This window comes from Cynocephalus volans, chromosome 14 (assembly GCF_027409185.1).
Source record: "Cynocephalus volans isolate mCynVol1 chromosome 14, mCynVol1.pri, whole genome shotgun sequence".
Taxonomy (NCBI): domain Eukaryota; kingdom Metazoa; phylum Chordata; class Mammalia; order Dermoptera; family Cynocephalidae; genus Cynocephalus; species Cynocephalus volans.
In genome coordinates this window covers 40010845-40030134 of record NC_084473.1, presented here as the reverse complement: position 1 = coordinate 40030134, position 19290 = coordinate 40010845, and the positions used below count along the sequence as shown (strand labels likewise).

General features: G+C 36.7%; 1 protein-coding gene and 1 pseudogene across 2 annotated transcripts in view; both read right to left on the bottom strand.

The window, feature by feature from the left end:
- The window catches only part of EML4 (EMAP like 4), a 165109-nt gene that overhangs the window by 14147 nt on the left and 131672 nt on the right, over positions 1 to 19290 (bottom strand). For both annotated transcript variants that reach the window (XM_063079052.1, XM_063079053.1), the window contains 5 exons: positions 17658 to 17809; positions 15924 to 16049; positions 15708 to 15839; positions 14905 to 14972; positions 1424 to 1512 (listed from right to left, as the gene is read on the bottom strand). In XM_063079052.1, coding sequence (XP_062935122.1) covers positions 1424 to 1512; positions 14905 to 14972; positions 15708 to 15839; positions 15924 to 16049; positions 17658 to 17809 — 567 coding nt within the window. The remainder of the gene's footprint in view (positions 1 to 1423; positions 1513 to 14904; positions 14973 to 15707; positions 15840 to 15923; positions 16050 to 17657; positions 17810 to 19290) is intronic.
- On the bottom strand, positions 4425 to 5834 carry LOC134363374 (keratin, type II cytoskeletal 8-like; annotated as a pseudogene).

Below are 19290 nucleotides of genomic sequence, written 5' to 3'. Positions count from 1 at the left end.
GAGAAATATACATATTTTTTGTTTTGTTTTGTTGATTTGATGGCTGGCCGGTATAGGGATCTGAACCCACGAGTTTTATGGCTGCATTCTAACCAATAGAGAAATATATTGATAGGTTTATTTAATGTTATCTTATTGGACCTATATTAAATGATATTTTACAAATGTTACATCTCATCAATTTGATTGTTATTTGGTCACCTAGTTCAATATACAATCCCTTCTTGGAGATGCTCACAGGCCTTGGACTCTACTTTCATCTCCTTCTAGTTAGTTAAAAACTGTCCCCAGTGAGTTTACCCTACCAATACAGGTAGAAGTAAACAGTGTTCATATGGTAAGCTAAGTGTACAGCTGCTTAGTTCAGCTAGCACATATCTCTCCAATTATAGGATAGACTCTTTTGGGAAGGGACCATGTTCTCTTCTTCTATGGTCTCCTTCACCGTACCTCCCATGGTGCTATGTATGTAACAAATGGTCAGTTAAGTCCATTTGATTTTTAGATTTTAATTGCTGCATTTGCAGTGGTTATTTGCTACTATAGCACTAAAAAAACCCAACCAAACAAAAACAAATGAAAACATAACTTTTCTGCTTCAAGATGACTCTAAGTTTACAGCTTGAGGGCACATACTTTTCCTTCTTTGTTCAATTCAGCGAATAGTATTCTGTGCTCCCTTTGAATTAACTTAGAAGCAATCAAAAAGATCCTTTGGATCCCATGCTGATCCAATAACTATTAAAATATATCTTCAAATATAAGAAGATATCAGACTAACTCTAAGGAAGAATGGTGTGAATCAAAATCACATTAATAATGGGAAAAGGTAATTGGAATATTATGAAAACTTAACTAAAATTTTGAATAAAGTATAAATAATTATTCAAAGAAGGCCAAACTAATGAAATGCTAAATATTTTATCTAATTAACAAACCAATCATTACTATGTGACTAGTAACAATGTAATTAGATTCTAAAGGATTTAAAGGGTCTACAAAATTTGTATATTTTGAATATTACCATAATTTTAAAAATATTTTCTTACATATAAAGAGAAGGTTGCTAACTTGACGTAACATTCAGCCTAATACCTGTTTAAAATTCTAATTATGTATAGTTCTTTAAAAAAAAAGAAAAAAAAGGGATTTGACTGCACTTCATTCTGCTTTCAATTGCAAATGCAATTATAACAGTTCATTCTAAATTTATGTTTGCTTTATGATGTAGAATGTTGCTTAACTTTAGCAGATCTTTTGTGGTTTGCAGCAGAATTTAATCTGATGTTGGGGGAAACACGTTCAATACTTAACAATTCTAGAGAGTAGAGAAAAGGGAGTCAGCTGTATCAGCAGTAAAAATATGCAACTATAGTGAAGTGCTGTGACTGCCAGGAAAAGGGGTTGGGGCAAATTTGCCTACCTAGTGAGTAGCGCATCACAGAGAGCTGTTCATTCCCGTCTGTGTGGATAGAAACTAGATCTCTGGTTTCTGCATCCAGAACAAACCACCTGTTAAGAAGTAAAATTCAAAATTTTCTTCAGATATTAGCATTTATAGAAAAAAATGGGTGCTGAATTTTTCTCCATTTTTTAATTTTAAGAAATTTCAGTAATAGCTCTTAAGTATGACATGTTTCCCTCTTCTAATGAAGGATGAATTGATTTTGCAAAATGCTGCTAGGTGTAACATTAAAAAACTTATATGGGCCTAGGCATGTTCTCATTTTTATTTTGGTATTCACTGAATACCAACTGTGTCTCTTTGCTAGTAACTGTTTAAATAGAAAATAAGATGACAGAATCAGTGTTCTTGAAGATTACACAAAAGGGGGAAAAAGAAACGAGCCAATTGAAACAAAGTACAATTAAATGTCAATCTCCGTGATGGTGACTAGATATAATAGAGGAACTCACAGAAGGAAAATGAATTATAGCAGACATAGAAATACCTTTAGGGAAGACGTAGGATATGGGTTGAGCTGAACATTGAGAGAAAGTACAGGCAACTTAGGCAGCAGAAGTAACAGCAAGGGAGGTGCGAAGGAACAGCAGTGAGCCATTCATCCACAGTGATTTCAAAGGAACCAGCAGGGGGTGCTCTGCGTCCCCAGAACCTCCAACACTTGCACAAGGAAGCTCTAAATTCTTTGTAAAAGATAGTTTTTCATTCACATTTATAGGAAAAGCCAAAATGCAAATGCCTCTTGAGAGGTAAAACAATGACTTAAATCCAACTACATTATAAATGACTATTACCAGACCTTTTTCTAAGAGCACCTGAAGGAAAGATGGGTGCTTCAGAAGACCATGGCAAGACACAGGATATAACAAAGACGGGAACTATAGACACACAATCTAAGGTTGGATAAGTGAGAGAAGGGCAGGTTATTGACAGCATGCATAGCTGGTTGGAAGAGTTTAGAACTGGGCACTGCCTGGATCAGAGCAAGAACTAATATTTGTATAATGAATAAATGAATAAATTAAAAATAAGTCTTGAACATGACAAAAGCCAAGTTTCAGCAAGAGGTATTTAATAGTGCAGTGTGCAGGAAGAAATGGTTGGGGTGGAGAGAATGGGACAAGACTGGAAAAATAAAATCACTGTCTTAATCTCATATAACTGGATAGGACAAGAGTAGCAAGTTTTATTTTTAATTATTCAGATGGGAAAAATTCCTTCACTAAAACAAGCCAATAAAATGAGTCATAATGATAGTTACTTTTAATTTTGAAGCATTATAATATCTGGAAAGGGACCACTTCCCCTTTAGACTAAAAGAAATATTTAGGAGAGAGGAAAGGGCTTGAAAGAAAGGAGGGGTGGGGGGAAGCTTACTGATGTTTCTTAACATGCCTTAGTGTATTCAAGGTAGAAGCTGAAAGACTTAAAAAATCCCAACTCTTTACCTATCAATAAAATCCCTCTTATTAAACCTGTTCATGAATGAATTTTAGTAACTTGTGAGCTATGGGCTGAAACTTCTAGGCAGCTAACCTAATTCATATATTCTGTCCTCTACTCAGGTAAGAGAAATAGCTTCTATATGTGAATACTTGAGTTTAAAGGCAATCAGCAGGAAACCGGCCCTTTGAAGCCATATCCTGCCTGTTTACTGATCATTTCCATTTCAAAAGGTGCATAAGAAAACATACTCTATACGCAATTGGACAGTAGCCATAGATTATAGGTTTCTTCTGAGAATGTAATTCATTAATCAATTTTCATGGCCACCACTGTGAAATTTCTCTGGGCCAAGAAATGCCAGAGCTGATGCCAAGTGAATTACCTTTTCAGAGTAAGGGAACAAAATGATATTCCAACTCAGACTAAACAGACACACCTAACAAACAATGAGATACAGAGTTGCTCTGGAAGTATCAAGTTTCAAGTTTTTAATGGGATTATGGAAACTTTATTAAACTCTCTTACGCATTTAAAAATTATCAATTTTTATTTTGGAGAAGCCCCAAATTATACTGTTTTAAAGACTGTTTCCAAGTCAGTTTAATCTTTCTAGGAAAACAGAATACAAATGTATCATTTTGGAAACTTCCTTAAAAATTAATAAAACCCCAGAATGTCTGTTGGTATAAAATACTTAGAAACCTAAAACTCTCAGTCATTTACTGGTTAGAGGTAGTATGTACTAAAAAAGAAAAAATAAAACAAAACCTTGCTTTTCTGTTTAGTTACATAAATTATTCTACTTTTGACAGATAATTTTTAATAATAATCCAATAACTTTGGTATTAAAAGTATACAACTTCCATATGGATCCCCATAAATAATTTGAGTTCCCACCCTTTTTGTTGCATGGGCTATATTCTACCTTCAGAAAAAACTTTTGGGCTCTGGACCTCTGTCCCTAACAACAAATACTCTAGCAAAGGGGATTTTTCTACATATAAATCAATATTTACTGTGTTTAATTGTATTCCTGTTCTAGTCTAGAATACATACATTAGAACCAAGCTTCTGCTTTAGAGTAATGTGCAATCATTACAGGACTCTGTATGGCCTAAAGGGCCTCATGGACCTTTCTAAATGTAATTGCTGAATATCAGATACGAGAAATCTTTGGTCATATATTTAAACTAATCTGATTTGTGAGCCAAGTACCAAAACACTACTGTTTATTATTTATCTTGATGACTTAAGCTTTTTTTTTTTTTTTTGGTTGGCAGAGCCAGGGGAGGCTTTATTTTGGAAAAGACAATTGAATTGGTTCTTGGTTGGGGCATGAACAAGAGGGGGTACCCCAGGCATAGGCTCCCCCCAAGGGTGGGCTGAGGGCTAGGGCTAGGGCTGAGCCTCCAGTGGGTCTCCTGTTCTCCACACTCCCCAGCACAGCTGATTCCCCCACAGGCTCTGAGGCAGCCACAGGAGGGGGGAGGTTGGGAGGGGCTGCAGTGATCGTTTACTTGGGCAGGACACTGGAGGACTCAGACACCACCTTCCATGGGTCTCGATCTTCACAACCACAGCCTTGGAGGAGCTGATGCGGCTGAAGGGGCTGGAGCTCCTGCCAGAGCTCGGGCTTGTGAAGAACAGCCCATTTGAGCAGCCGCTAGTGGTCTTCAGATGGACACTCATGTTATTCATCCCAGACTCCAGCCGTCTCTCCTCACCCTCCAGCAGGTGGCGATCTCAATGTCCAGGCCCAGCTCGATGTTCATGATCTCCCAGTAATCATGCAGCTGCCATGCCATGTCCTGCTTGGCCTGCTACAGGGCAGCCTCCAGCTCAGCCATCTTGGTATTGGCGTGCTTGAAGGCCAGCTCCCCACGATGCTCGGCATCAGCAATGGCAGCCTCCAGGGAAGCCCTTTGGCCTTTGAGGCCCTCAATCTCAGCCTGGAGCCAGCTGATGTTCTGGTTCACTTTGGTGATCTCCATCTTTGTGTGACGCAGTTCATCCCGGTGCTTCCTAGCCAGGTTCTGCAGCTCCTCATACTTGATCTGGTACATGCTCTCAGCCTTGGCCTGGCTGCGGTTGGCAATCTCTTTGTACTGGGCCTTGACCTCAGCAATGATGCTATCCATGTGCAGGGAGTGGCTATTGTCCACGGACAGGACCACAAACATGTCCGAGATCTGGGACTGCAGCTCACGCATCTCCTCTTCATACAGTTGCCTCAGAAAGTTGATCTCATCTGTCAGCCCTTCCAGACAAGACTCCAGCTCCACCTTGTTCATGTAAGCTTCATCCACATCCTTCTTGATGAGGACAAATTCATTTTCCATCTCTGTACAGTTGTTGATCTCACCCTCGTACTTAATCTTGAAGTCCTTCACTATTCCCTGCATGTTGTTAAGCTCTGCCTCCAGCCTCAGCTTCTCCTGACCCAGTAAGTTCAGCTGCTGCCAAAGACTGTTGATATACCTCTCCAAGATGTTGTCCATGTGGCTCCAAGCCATCTTCTGCTGCTGCAGGAGGCTCACTTGGTCTCCAGCATCTTGTTCTGCTGCTCCAGGAACTGCACCTCATCGATGGAGGCAAACTTGTTGAGGGTCTTGATCTATTCCTTCTCCTGGTATGCATGGCATGGAGGGTGGGGTCCACTTCCAGATTAAGGGGGTTCAGCAGGCTCTGGTTCACCAAGACGGCTGTGATGCCCCCCATACCACTGGCCCCAGCGTAGGCCCCACCCAGGCTCAGGCCACCCCAGAAGCTGCTGCTGCTGCCCACACTGGAGAAACTCGAGGAGCTGATGCAGGCACTGGGCACACTCGTGTAAAAGTGGCTGCTGAAGACCTGGGGGGCCAGAGGTGGACACCTTGTAGGATTTCTGGGTCACCCTGATGGACATGGTGGAGGCTGGAGTGGAGGAAGGCAGGCTGAATTAGGTAGAGATTAGAGAAGGAGCAGAAAAGCTGCTCTAGGTGGGACCACTTTTTAAAAAGACACTATATTGATTTCCTTAGTGGCAAAAAGTAATAAGATTTTAGAGCTGGAAAGTACCTTAAAGTCCCTAGATGAATATATATCAGTTCACAATATTGTTACAAAAATATATGTCCACTGCAATATAAACTCTGTCCTCTTAAACACATTATTAAGGGTGGTAGGTTTTTAACCTTTCCCTTCTGCTTCTTTATGATCTTCTACTTATAAAAATAGGAATGTGGCTTTTATAATTAGAAAAAAGTACAGTCAAAAATAGGGAAAGTTCTTAAAGCACAGCCTTGTAACACCAAGGTCAAGGGTTTGGTTCCCTGAAACAGCCAGCTGCCAAAAAAGAAGAAAAAAAATATATAATAAATAGATAAATAGATAGATAGACAGATAGATAGATAGATAAATAAATAAATAAATATAGGGAAAAGAAGAGCCCAATTCAAGTCTCGTTTTACAATAAGAACACTGAAATCTTGTGATATCAAAACAAACCTGACCAGTCTCCAATGAACTAGTCAGTGGCAGAAGCAGCACAGAGCTGGCTTTTGTGCTTTCTGCCATATCACATCAGGGAGAGGTATGATTCCATGTAATGTGTTCTCTTATCTTTAAGATATGCTAACATTTTAGGGATACAGAGAAGAGGTCAGCAAAGGAGACAGGATTTTATAACCTAACTGGAGAGACAATGAATTCATAAAGTCTAAGTAGTTCAAAGTAACATGGGTTGTAATTAACAAGGATAATGAAGTTTCAGAGCAAGGAGTAATCACTGAGGATGTGGGTGGTCTAGCATTTTATTATGTCAAATATGGCAGGGATAAGTAGGGCATAAACAGGTGGACAGGAGTAGATAAGAAACTGCAAAAAAGGGTTGGAATGTATATAAAGGACAACTTGACCATTCCAGCTGGAGTGGTGAGGGAAAGATTTTTAATGGGCTTTCAAGGCCAGGCTAACAAGTTTGGATTCCATTGTCTAGGCATCAAGAAGTCTTTATGGATGTTCCGGTCCAGTCAGTATGTTTTGCTCAGAATTTCTTGCATTTTCTCAATCCATTCCTTCTGCTTGGTATGAGCTCCTCAGTCTTTCCTGTCTCTTCAGGATCCAAGTCCTCCTCTAAAACAAGGCCTAATCCCACCTCCTCTGTGAAGCTTTCTCTCACCTCTCAGGCTCACAATAATTTCTGTTGATCTCCAAGCATTAGTGCCTGTTTACTCCAGTAATATTAAACTACTAATATGAGATGTTCTTTATCTTTTTATTTAACATCTAATTAGGTTATAATCTAACTAGGTTATAATCTATTTGGAGTAGGAGTTGTGCTTTTTTTTTTATGGCACTCACTCCATCTACTGCAGTGTGTTGCAAGTAGTAGGTGCTCAATAAGCATTTGAAAAGTGACTCAATACTGGAATTTCAATAAGGCAGAACCCAGGGAAACTCATGCTAATGGAGTTCAAAGTCACTGTGCACCCTGGGAAATGAGCTCAGGAATACCCATGTGGCCATGTTAAATAATACCAAATTACATCGGCAAAACTTCTCTCTTAATGATGTCAAAGAAGAAAGTCTCAGCTGGTGTTAATACAAGGGTATTTCAAGAAGTTTGTGGAAAAATAGGATTAATAACATAATATGAATCTTTCCATGAACTTTCTGAAGACCCTTTGTGTGTCTTTGACATTTCCCCTTTGAACAGAAGGAGCATTTCTTAGCCTCAGAAACTCTACAGTCAAGAGTATCTGGCTAGAATTTGGTAACAATATTGTAGCCCCATCATTGGCTTGCCCACAGTTGCAGCCACTACCAAAACTGATAAGTTGAACTGGATCACTTAAGTCTCTCTGGGTGTAGGATTCTGTGATTCCAAGAAAAAACTAAAATTCTCTACCTATCTACTCACCTATCTATTTTGCCACCTTACTTCCTTGTTAAAGCTTTCACTGTCACTACAGACCAGAAACTTTGGAATCTTCTTTGAAGTCCCCTCTCTGCCCACTCCCCTTTCTATTCCTATATGCTTCCAACACTAAATGTTATATATAGTATGTTCTATCTACTGACCCAATTCTGTGGATTTCTTTCTTGGAAACATTTTTCAGCCTTAACCTTTGCTTCCTCCCCACTGCCCCCTTCAAACCTATTGCTTCCTCTAATTCTGTGTCTGACCTCCATTTACCAGGCTATAAAATGATTATGGCAACAACTCAACAGAACTTGTCTAGCCAAGATCAAAGTACTATGTAAACTGCCTGGAGAATTTTGTCTGAGCTGATATAGTCCTGACATCCTGATGAGATGGTAAATACAAGGGTACTTCAAAAAGTTTGTGGAAAAATGGAATTAAAAGATACTACAAACCTTTCTATGAACTTTTTTTTTTCTTTTGTGGTGGCTGGCCGGTACAGGGATCAGAACCTACGACCTTGGTGTTACAAGGCAGAGCTCTAACCAACTAAGCCAACCAGCCAGCCTTCATGAACTTTTTGAAGTCTCCTTGTATATCTGTAATTTTTTCTAAGGTCTAGAGATGGTATAAAGATTAAGTACCTTTTAAAAAACTGGTTTCAAAAAACAAAGTGGAGGGATGATTAATTGAGGTCTTGGAAAAATCAAGCAGAATGTATTTTTTACCAATAATTTAGAGATTACAAACTAGCCAATACAGGTCCATATGTATTGTGCACTTTATGATGAACTTTAAATCCTGAGAAAGCTAAACTAAAAAAAAAAAAAAAAAAAAAAAGGAAAATGTTATATTTGAAAATCATGTGTGGTATGCCTAAGTGGAATTTACTACTTAAATGTTTTATAGTGATTGGTTCAATAAATATAAGATTTTGGTAACTAATGATTAATAACTATTAGTATATACTAAATTTTACCAATTTGTATGCTTTAAATCTTCATTTCAGCTTGGGAGACACCAGCCTCATTGAAGTCCTTAGTGTTAGTATTACCCTGATATCAAAACTAGACAAAGAAATCATAAGAAAACTAAAGACCAATATCCCCTTATGAATACAGATGCAAAAATCCTTAACAAAATACTTGCAAACTAAATGCAGTGACATATAAAAAGAATTATAAACCATCAACAACTGAGATTTATCCCAGGACTGCGAGGTGGATTAATGTAATACTAATGTAATATTAGTAAAGGATAAAAGCCAAATGATCATCTCAATAGACCAGAATAGACATTGTACACAATCCAACACCCTTTCATGATTAAAAATGATCAACAAGATCAACAACGTAAGAATGGAAGAAAACTTTCTCAACATGATAAAGGACTTTGATAGAGTCTGGATGTTATTGTCCCCGCCCGCCCCCCAACTCATGTGGAAATCTGATCCCCAGTGTGGCAGTGTTGGGATCTGTTTGAATCATGGGGGCAGATCCCTCATGAATGGATTAATGCTGCCCCTGAGGGATGGAGAGTGAGTGAGTTCTTGCTCTGTAGTTCCAGTGAGAGCTGGCTGTTTAAAAGATGCTGGCACCTCCCCTCTCTCTGTCTCTTGCTTCCTCTCACAATGTGATCTGCTTGTACCGCTGGCTGCCTGCCACTTTCTGCCACAAGTAGAAGCAGTCTGAGGCCTGCACCAGATGCAATTGTCCCAGAACTGTAAGCCAAATAAACCTCTGTTCTTTACAAATTACCCAGTCTCAGGTATTCTGTTATAGCAACACAATAACAGACTAATACAGAAAATTGGTACTGAGGAGTGGAATGTTGAAAATGTGGAAGTGGCTTTGGAACTGGGTAATGTGCAAAGGATGGAGGAGTTTGGAGGACTTAGAAGAAGACAAAAAGATGAGAGAAAGTTTGGGACATTTTAGAGATTGATTAAATAGCTGTGACAAGAATGTTGATAAAAATGTGTACAGTAAAAGCCATGCTGATAATGAGGTCTCAGACAGAAATGAGGAACTTATTGGGAATTGGACAAAAGATCACTCCTGCTACACACATGGCTGCACTGTGTCCATGCCCTATGACTTTGTGGAAGGTGTGACTTAAGAAGTGTGAACCAGAATGTTTGGTGGAAGAAATTTCCAAGCAGCAAAGCATTAAGGAAGCTGCATGGCTACTTGTAACAGCCTATGCTGAGTTATGGTTGCAAAGACATTACATAAAGCCAGATTTTAAAAGGGAAATGGAGCATAAAGATATGGAAAATTTGCAGCCTGGCCATGTGGTAGAGAAGCAGAGAGCACGAGAAAAATGCAAGGGTGCAGCAGATAGATTGATTGCTAAAGATATTAGCATGGCTATGTGGCAGCTAATAGCCAAGACAGGCATCTGTGAAAAACCCACAACCAAGATTATACTCAATGGGGTGTCTGTTCTCACAATTCCTATTCACTATTGTACTGGAGGTTCTAGTCCGGACATTTAGGCAAGAAAAAGAAATAAAAAGCATCCCAATTGGAAAAGAATAAAACTATCACTATTTGCAGATAACATGACTTGTATGTAGAAAATCCTAAGGAATCCACTAAAAAAGTATTGGAACTAAAACAGGTTCAGTGCAGTTGCAGGATACAAGATCAATATACAAAAATCAGTTGTATTTATATACACTAATAATGACCATTCTAAAAAATGAAATTAAGGAAGTTTTATTTAAAATAGTGTCATGAGAATAACATTTATGTATATATTTAACAAAAGTGTAAGACTTGTACCCTAAAAACTAAAAACACTGCTGAAAGAAACTGAAGATCTAAATAAATGGAAAAACATTTCATGTTCATGAATTGCAGGTCTCAATATTGTTAAGATAGCAACATTTCCCAAACTGATCTATAGGAAAAAAAAAAATCTCTATCAAAATGCCAGCTGGCTTCTTTGTAGAAACCGACAAGTTGATTCTAAACTTTATGTGGAAATTCAAGGGATCCTGAACAGCCAAAAAATCTTGAAAGAGAACAAAGTGGGAGGACTCATACTTCCTGATTTCAAAACTTAATGCAAAGCTACAATAATCAGACTATGGTTCTGATATAAGGATAGACATATAAATAAATCAATGGAATAGAATTAAGAGCCCAGAGAGAATCCCATACAACTATGGTCAACAGATTTTCAGCAAGGGTGCCATTACCATTCAGTGGGGAAAAACAGTCTTTTCAACAAATGGTGCTGTAACAACTGGACATCCACATACAAAAGAATAAAGTTGGACACTTACCTCACACCATACAAAAAGATTAACTAAAGATGAATCAGAGACCTAAAGGAGCTAAAACTATAAAATTTTTAGAAGAAAACATCAGAGTAAATCTTTATGACCAAGAGACAAGAGAAAGGATAGTAGAATGCACCCAAATTTAAGACTTTTGTGCTGACAACAATAAAGAAAGTGAAAAGACAACCCTTGGAATGAGAAAAAAATATTTGCAAATGATATATCTGATAAGGGATATATATCCAGAATACATAAAGAACTCTTACAACTTAACAATAAAAAGCCAACCGAATTCAAAGATGGGCACAGGACTTGAACATACATTTCTCTAAAAAAGGACATACATGTGGCCAGTAAACACCCCCAAAGATGCTCAACATCATTAGCCATCAGAGAAATGCAAATCAAAACCAACCACAATGAAAAAACACTTCACACCCACTAGGATGGCTATAATCAAAACACAGATAATAAGATGTATTGGTGAGGATGTGGAGAAACTGGAACTCTCAAACATTGCTGGTGGGATTGTAAAATGCTATAGCTGTTGTGAAAAAGTTTGGTAATTCCTCAAAATGTTAAACGTAGAGTTATCACATGACCCAGCAACTCTACTCCTAGGTATATATCCAAGAGAGTTGAAAATATACGTCCACACAAAAACGTACATATGTTTGTAGCAGCATTATTCATAGTAGCCAAAAAATGAAAACAACCCCTATGTCCATCAATGAAATATTAGTTGGCCATAAAAAGAAATGAGGCTCTTATGCATGCCGTACATGAAGTACTCAACGCAGATGAACCTTGAAAATATTACATTAAGTGAAAAAAGCTAGTCACAAAAGTCCACATATTGTATAATTCCATTTATATGAAATGTCCAGAATAGGCAAACCTAAACAGAAAGTAGATCAGTTGCCTAGGGCTGGGGAGAAGTGGGAGGGGTAATGAGGAATGACTGCTAATAGGTACAAGATTTCTTTTGGGGTTAATGAAAATGTTCTGAATTTAGACTGTGAGGATGGTTGCACAACCCTGTAAACTAGTAAAACCATTAAATCCCATACTTTAAGTTCGTGAATTTTATGGTATGTGAATTATATCTTAATAAAGGCTCTTAAAAAGAATCCTTCCTACGTGAGCATTGGCAAGTTAAGGAAGTACTAGGCTGGCTTAGGGCTATGAATTTAATTTTTTTCCCTTAAAAATTACATTAGTAATACATTCTTTTAAAATTATAACCATATTTATGACTGTGATAATTTATTCACACGTGTTTATTTACTCTTTGGTTATATAAAGTAGAAGATATCTAGATATGGACATGAAGACTTCTTTAAGCTTTTTACTAGTCACTTTTTCTGGATCATGTACAACTTGGACATGTGTTGCATTATATTAAAAAAAAATTCCTATCCCTTAGTGTGACTTTTTTCAGGCTTAAGGTCAGTGACAATAATCTGAATGGCTACATTAAGAATTTTCAGTTTTAGACAGTATAGCCAGATATTCACAGACCCAAGGCAAAAATAAAAAACAATGGGAAAGTTCTCTTAGAATCAACAGAACCTAACCAGATGTGAAACCAAAGACAGGAGTTATGTACAGAATGAACACTGATAACTACATCTCCCCTAGATTCTAAGCCATTTCCAATTCCACAACAGAATGTACTGACTACCTGCATTTTTTAAAATCACCACATAACTCTTACTTATAAAGTATTTTCTACTCATAACTCCAAGAGGAAACAACTGGCTTACCTTTAGCTTAAGTCACTTAAATTAAGTGAGGTACTTCATTTTAAGCTTACCAATGATTTCACAGCTACATAAATGTTAGAAAGTAATTTCAGAGAGCTTAAATCAGACCAATTTTTCCTTAAAAATTGGGGCTCTTATGTATGTATATTTGCATGCACACAAACCTCCATTCCAATCAAGCAGGGTGTCTTCGTGATTCAAACCCCTCTAGCCTTACACTCCCCTCAGTGTTTAACTCCCTCATATATACAGTATATGCTTTTAAAATGTCAGTCAATGATTTTAACTGTCAAAGATAAACCTTCCTTACAATATTTCTAAATAATGCTGCAAACACCATAAGAACATATCAAAAAGTATTGGCAGAACAGAGGAAAGAGACAAGCTTTGGAAATATAGAACCTGAGCTCAAGTCCCAGCTCAATCACTAGTGATCGAAACTCTATGCATCTTGGTTTCTTGTCTGTGCAATTGAGATGTTAATAAACACTTTGTTGCACTCTTATGAAGATTAAAAGTAATATATGAAAAGAATCTAGCACAAGGTCTGTCATAAGATTCTCTTATTATTTTGAAGACTTTAGCATTTGTCCTATCTGTTCAGCTGCCAAAAATATAATTCTAAAGTGAACTTCTGTGTAGTTTTCTGAAAACCAGATCAGCTCTACAGCTCAGGTGATTTCCTACGTCCTTAAGACCAACTTTTTTTGGTTAAAAAAGAAAATAATTTCCTCCAAATCTGCAAAGTAACCTGTCATAAACCTATTTGGTCCAAGTCTAAGTAGTTTTAAACCCTATAATAATGTACTTCTGACATGCATTTTAGGAATATCTGAGATAGTAAAGTCTCTATATTTGCAAGTCATCACCAGTTGCTCTCTCAAGTAGCTTAATTCTAAAATTCAATGATTTCAGAATCACTCAAATAGCATCTCTAGTTACATATCCACAATTCAATCATCGTTAAAGAACTGTTTTTCCATGAGCATGAAAGATTTTGCAGCACTACATATCAGAAGGAATTTGAATGTTTTCATTTTCCAGAGGTGTTGATCTGTATAAAACAGCCAAAGAGTAAAACTTGCTAAAACAAAAACAAAAACAAACTCTAAGTAACTAAATGTAGTTAAATGAACTGGTCGATTTGGAATATTTAAGTGATATAAACAAAAAATGGTATTTAAATGTGTCCACAAAAGTGTGCCCCATTAGAAATCAGCATTCTATATTTTTTAATGGGTTTAACTTTTGGGAAAATTAATTTTATATTTTTCCTCTGCCTTCTTAAAAAGAGAAGTTATTTGTAATGAGGACTATCTACTAGCAGAGGCAAAAACAGGAGTCAATTAAAAATATACAGATAATGAACATATGTTACTTAATAACCTTGGAAAGGTACTATACAAGTTCTACAATACAGGTCATTGATGATTTCAGGAAACATATCTTTATTATGTATCTGTGTAGCATTCAAAAAAGAGAGGAAGGCAAAAGCTACAGCATGACCGATTTATAAAAGCCCAATTGGGTTCTATGAGCTTCAAATCCCTTCCCTGCACAAAAGATAATGAGGAGAGAAATTTTCTGACCCTTTTAATTGCACGGTCAAGTCTGCTATCACCTTCTCAATAAAGACTATCCTGACCACACTTTTTACCATTTTGCAACTGCATCCTCTTCCTTTTTACTATTCTCTCCCCCCCTCCTATGACTCTTAGCACTTTCTAACATAATTAGTTATACTGTTTTTTTTTATTCTACTTCCACTCTCAACACACACTAAAATTTGGGCTCCAAAAGGGTAGGGAATTTTTCTTTTGCTTTCTGATATATCTTGAATGCCCATAACAGCATGTAACAAATGGTAGGTGCTTAATAAATAATTATTGAATGAGTATACATCATAGATAAGAGCAACAAGCATACTAGTGTGCCATTTAAGAGACTGATTCTCCAGATCAGATTGAGAACATTCCTGAATAAAAGTTTAAACATCCACCATTTCAGATTACTTCAGCTCACTTAAAGACCCTACCTGCCTGAGTGCGTTCCTATGGCCACCACTGTGCCACTTGGATGAAAATCTGCACAGTGTCCTGGTTCCTAGAAGAGAGACAGACAGCTGTTGGGGAGTACACAAGAAAGTCTCCCTAGATCTATGGGGATAGTGGCAAAACGTATTTGAAAATAAATTCTCATATAAACATGGAATTCTGATCAGCTTTATTGTAGCCAATGAGAAATACCACATGGATATGAGAGGAAAAAGAATTTCAGAGCATGAAGGGGATATGCTGGCAGAGTGATGAGGGAAAAGGACAGCCAGCTTGTGGCTAGGCAGTAGAACAATAATAAGGATAATAACAACAAACGTGTACAGTTCTTTAGAGTCTGCAAAGAACTTGTATATACCTTTTAGGCTAGAAAAGGTGAACATCTGGGTGGGGTAGGGAGAAAATACAGTTAAGAGACTACTCAAAAAGAAGATAGTAGAGTCTGTTAGTGAGCAGCATTTACTGAATCCAACTGCAACACCACCAGAGGCCCAAATATTTCCATTATGATTAATGCTCCATAAATATGTGAAATCTTTATAATTTTTATGACTAAAAGTGACTTAAAAAATTGAGATTTTATCCTGCTAATCTCATTCTTTAAAGTGGGTTCATGTTATACTTTGAGACTAATATCCTCCCCTCTTAACCCCAGCCCCTTTACTAAACTGTATATCAACACTTGGTTTGAAACAATGCTTAGTCCTTTTTCCTTTGCTCCTCCTGACTGCCAGTGTGAGGTGTTTCTGTGGGGAGATTATTAATCACATCTTGTTTCACTCACATCTACGAGCCTGGTCCATTCCAGCCTGTGTTCCACGGAGTTCCACATGCACACCTGCCTGTCCTGAGCACATGTCAAGAGCAAATCTTTGAAGGGGTGTGTGGCAAGACCCCAAAGCTCATCTGTATGACCCTGAAAATGAAAGACACCCATTTTTATAAGAACCGAAGGGTATCATCAAAAATATTCAGTTAATAGTAACATAGTACAACTTACCTGTACTTCTATTTGGAAGCCATCATTAAATGTTCCCCGTAAAATAAAGTTTCGTGATGTGCCTACTAAAAATTGATCTGCCTTTCCTTCTGCTACAGCTCTGATTGTGCCATACTGATCAGGAACCTAGAAAAAATAAATTTGTAAAGTCACCATGTACACATTAACATGCATTAATTACTACTGGAAGACCGCATGTGTAGCTGTAAGCAGTTATGGGGTAATAAATGACAGAATTCCAAATTTGAAGACGATATGGTAAATTCATATCATAATTTATTTGCTCGATTACATTTTATTATACAGAAATTATAATGCATTATTATCAACATTCTTTGCTTTAGTTAATTTTAGTTTACACTTTATATGATTTCAAGAGTTCTTGAGGAGTACGTTCTATTAGATCATATGGGAGAGTGTGGTCTGGTTTTGTTACTTATCAATTATGTCAGTTTGGGTAAGTTGGTTAGCCTACAATTTCTTTACCTGTAATATGGGGATAATAATTCATGCCTTACCTACTCTTGCTTGTATGTGAAATTTCTTTGTAAATTAAAAAGCAATATATTATAAAGTATTATGACTGTCATTAATAGGACTCCTTGGGAGATCAGTTCATTTAAGGCACTACATGGTACATTCTCAGTGAGTGTTATAGTACAGTGATCTCAAAGAATGATTCTTTCTGAAATAATGCAATTCTCTCTCCTTTATGAAATGGGATCAAAATTGTCTCCTGAAAACACAAATAACTGAGTTCTAAGAGTAATCCAAATTTATGTTAGAAATGGCAAAGGAAAGAGTGAATTAGATTGTGTAGCTTTTGATTAAAAAGGATATGAGTTATTTTTGAAGAAAAGAAATAGTAAAGGAAGTGGCATTTCCACTATGATAAAGCAACTCTTTATTATCTTTATTAAAATCCAAGAGCAGTACCATTAGGACCATCTTCTTTAGAGAAGATTTTGTCTGGAAAGCATGTTATGTGTAGAGAAAACACGGAGCATAAATTCAAAATTTAAATCACTATAAGTAGAAGCAATATTAAGCTTTGTGAGATTTGCTCTTGCTTTAAAAATAATCGACTGAAATACCATTTCACTTCCTGAGACCTCAATTCAACTAGCAAACTTTCACCAAGTACATAAAACTTGTCAGGTTTTATGGATACACTTGGTCCATGCCATGAAGCAAACACACATACACAGGTAATGCGTGATTATCATTAAGGCCATTGTTTAAAAGATTATTTTCAAGTTTTAAAATTAAACTAGTTGTTTTCTATACCCTGGACTTGGATATAGTATTCGATGAGTGTTTGGTGAATTTTCAGTTTTTATGATTATATAAAGGGAACTTCAAAAAGTGCATGAAAAGAGTCATATTATCTTGTAATTTTATTTTTTCACAAACTTTTTGAAGTACCCTTGTATTTTTGGATAACTAAAAAAGTCTCAGAAATAAAAAATAAACAATGTTAATTACTCTGCCCACTTTTTTTTTACATTCTTTCAAATTAATTTTGTTTAATAAATGGTCCTTTTTTCTTGTTTTTGTTTTTTGAACAAAGTTATCCTAAAGGCAATAAAAAATTCCTTTCTATGGGGAGGGAATAATATAAGAATGCGTACCAGTTTCCCAGAAAAGTGTTAAGTTATCTTAATGTAGGAAAAAAATACGTCACTTTACAGAATTTAATATTTTTATATCTTTATGTTCTGTTTCCATCCTTACCTCTATTTCTCTTTCAGGATTCAGATCATGATCCCACAGAATTATTTTTCTGTCTTTCCCTCCTCCAGTTAATAACATCCCATTTCTCATCTGACAAAGTGTGAACACACTGCCATCATGAGCTTTGATTTGTTTGCTGATTTGATATACACCTGATATGATGAGGGAAAAATAAAAACACCAGTAATAACACTTTTCATCAGACTTTAGTGTTTTTTGGAAGAAAACTTTTGCAGAACTACAGAATGAATAATCAGAAAGTTCATATGATTCAATTATCAAAAACCTATTTTCAGCAAGTCTTCTGTAAGGCAGGCAGTGAAGCTTAAGACTTCATACAATCTTGTGCATTTATGTCAATATTTATTTACTCTGAAAATATTTTAAAATATTATCTTACAAAAGCAAGCAAAAGTAATGATGACAGTTCCACAGACAATAAAGGATATAGTATATATTAGCCTCAGAACTTTACCATCTCTTATAATCATCTTGTACAGTAGTTAGGGGAGGTATTACTCTTCTGATTTTAAAGCTGAGGGCACAGGAGGTACACAAGTAGCTTAGCCAATACGACATAGTTAGCTAATAACAAAGCTGAGACTAGAACTCAAGTCTCCTACCTCAGTGTTCCTTTAACTTTGCAAAAAACCTTCATTTCTTGTGGAGGTAACAGTCACAATCTTTAACAATTAACAACCACTTTTGACCTGGAGGCCTTCTGCTGTGCCAAGGATTATCCTTTATTTGCTGAGATATGGTGGACTGGGGAAGGTATTGGGGCAAAGGTGGGCACTAGAGGCTTTGGAGCACTGGCTTTTAATTTAACCAACTAGCAGAGAAGAATTTCAGTATTTTAAAAACTGGTCCAGCTGTACCACAGCTAAATGACAGCCCCGCTTTCTTGTATGCCCATAGCACTTTACTAAGTACCCAGAGAGGGACAAGGTAGTTATTTTAAGTAAAATCCATGTAGAGTAATTCATTAAGTAAAATCCATGTGGAGTAACTGATGATTAAAAAAAAAAAAAATCAGATCCTTAAGGATGATGGTAAGATTATAGTACTTAAACCTTTTTTTTTGGTATTTATGATGCCCTTACACAGACAAGCTCTTTAGCTAGCTAGTGAGACAGGTAAAGCAAGAGTAAAGTTCTTTGGAAGATAATGCCTTACTGAATTATTTACCAGGTTCAAAATGGGAAGGTAGAACTTGTTTAAATATGGCCAAAGTCAGTCAATAAATAGCCCTTAGGTCCCTTGGAAAAATGAAAAATGAAAAATTTACAAGTTTTAAAATTGTTCATTTTCTAAAATTGTTCATTAAACCGATGAATGAACAAAATGTGTTTTCCGCACAACAGAATATTACTCAGCCATAAAAAGGAATGAGGTACTGACACATGCTACGTGGATGAACCTTGAAAACATTATGCTAAGTGAAAGAAGCCAATCACAAAAGACCATATATTGTATGACTCCATCTAATGAAATGTCCAGAATAGGCAAATCCACACAGAACAAAAGCAGATTAGGGGTTGCTAGGGACTGAGGGGAGGAATGGAAAATAACTGTTAATGGGTACAGAGTTTCTCTGTGGGGTTATAAAAATGTTCTGAAGTTAGATAGTGGT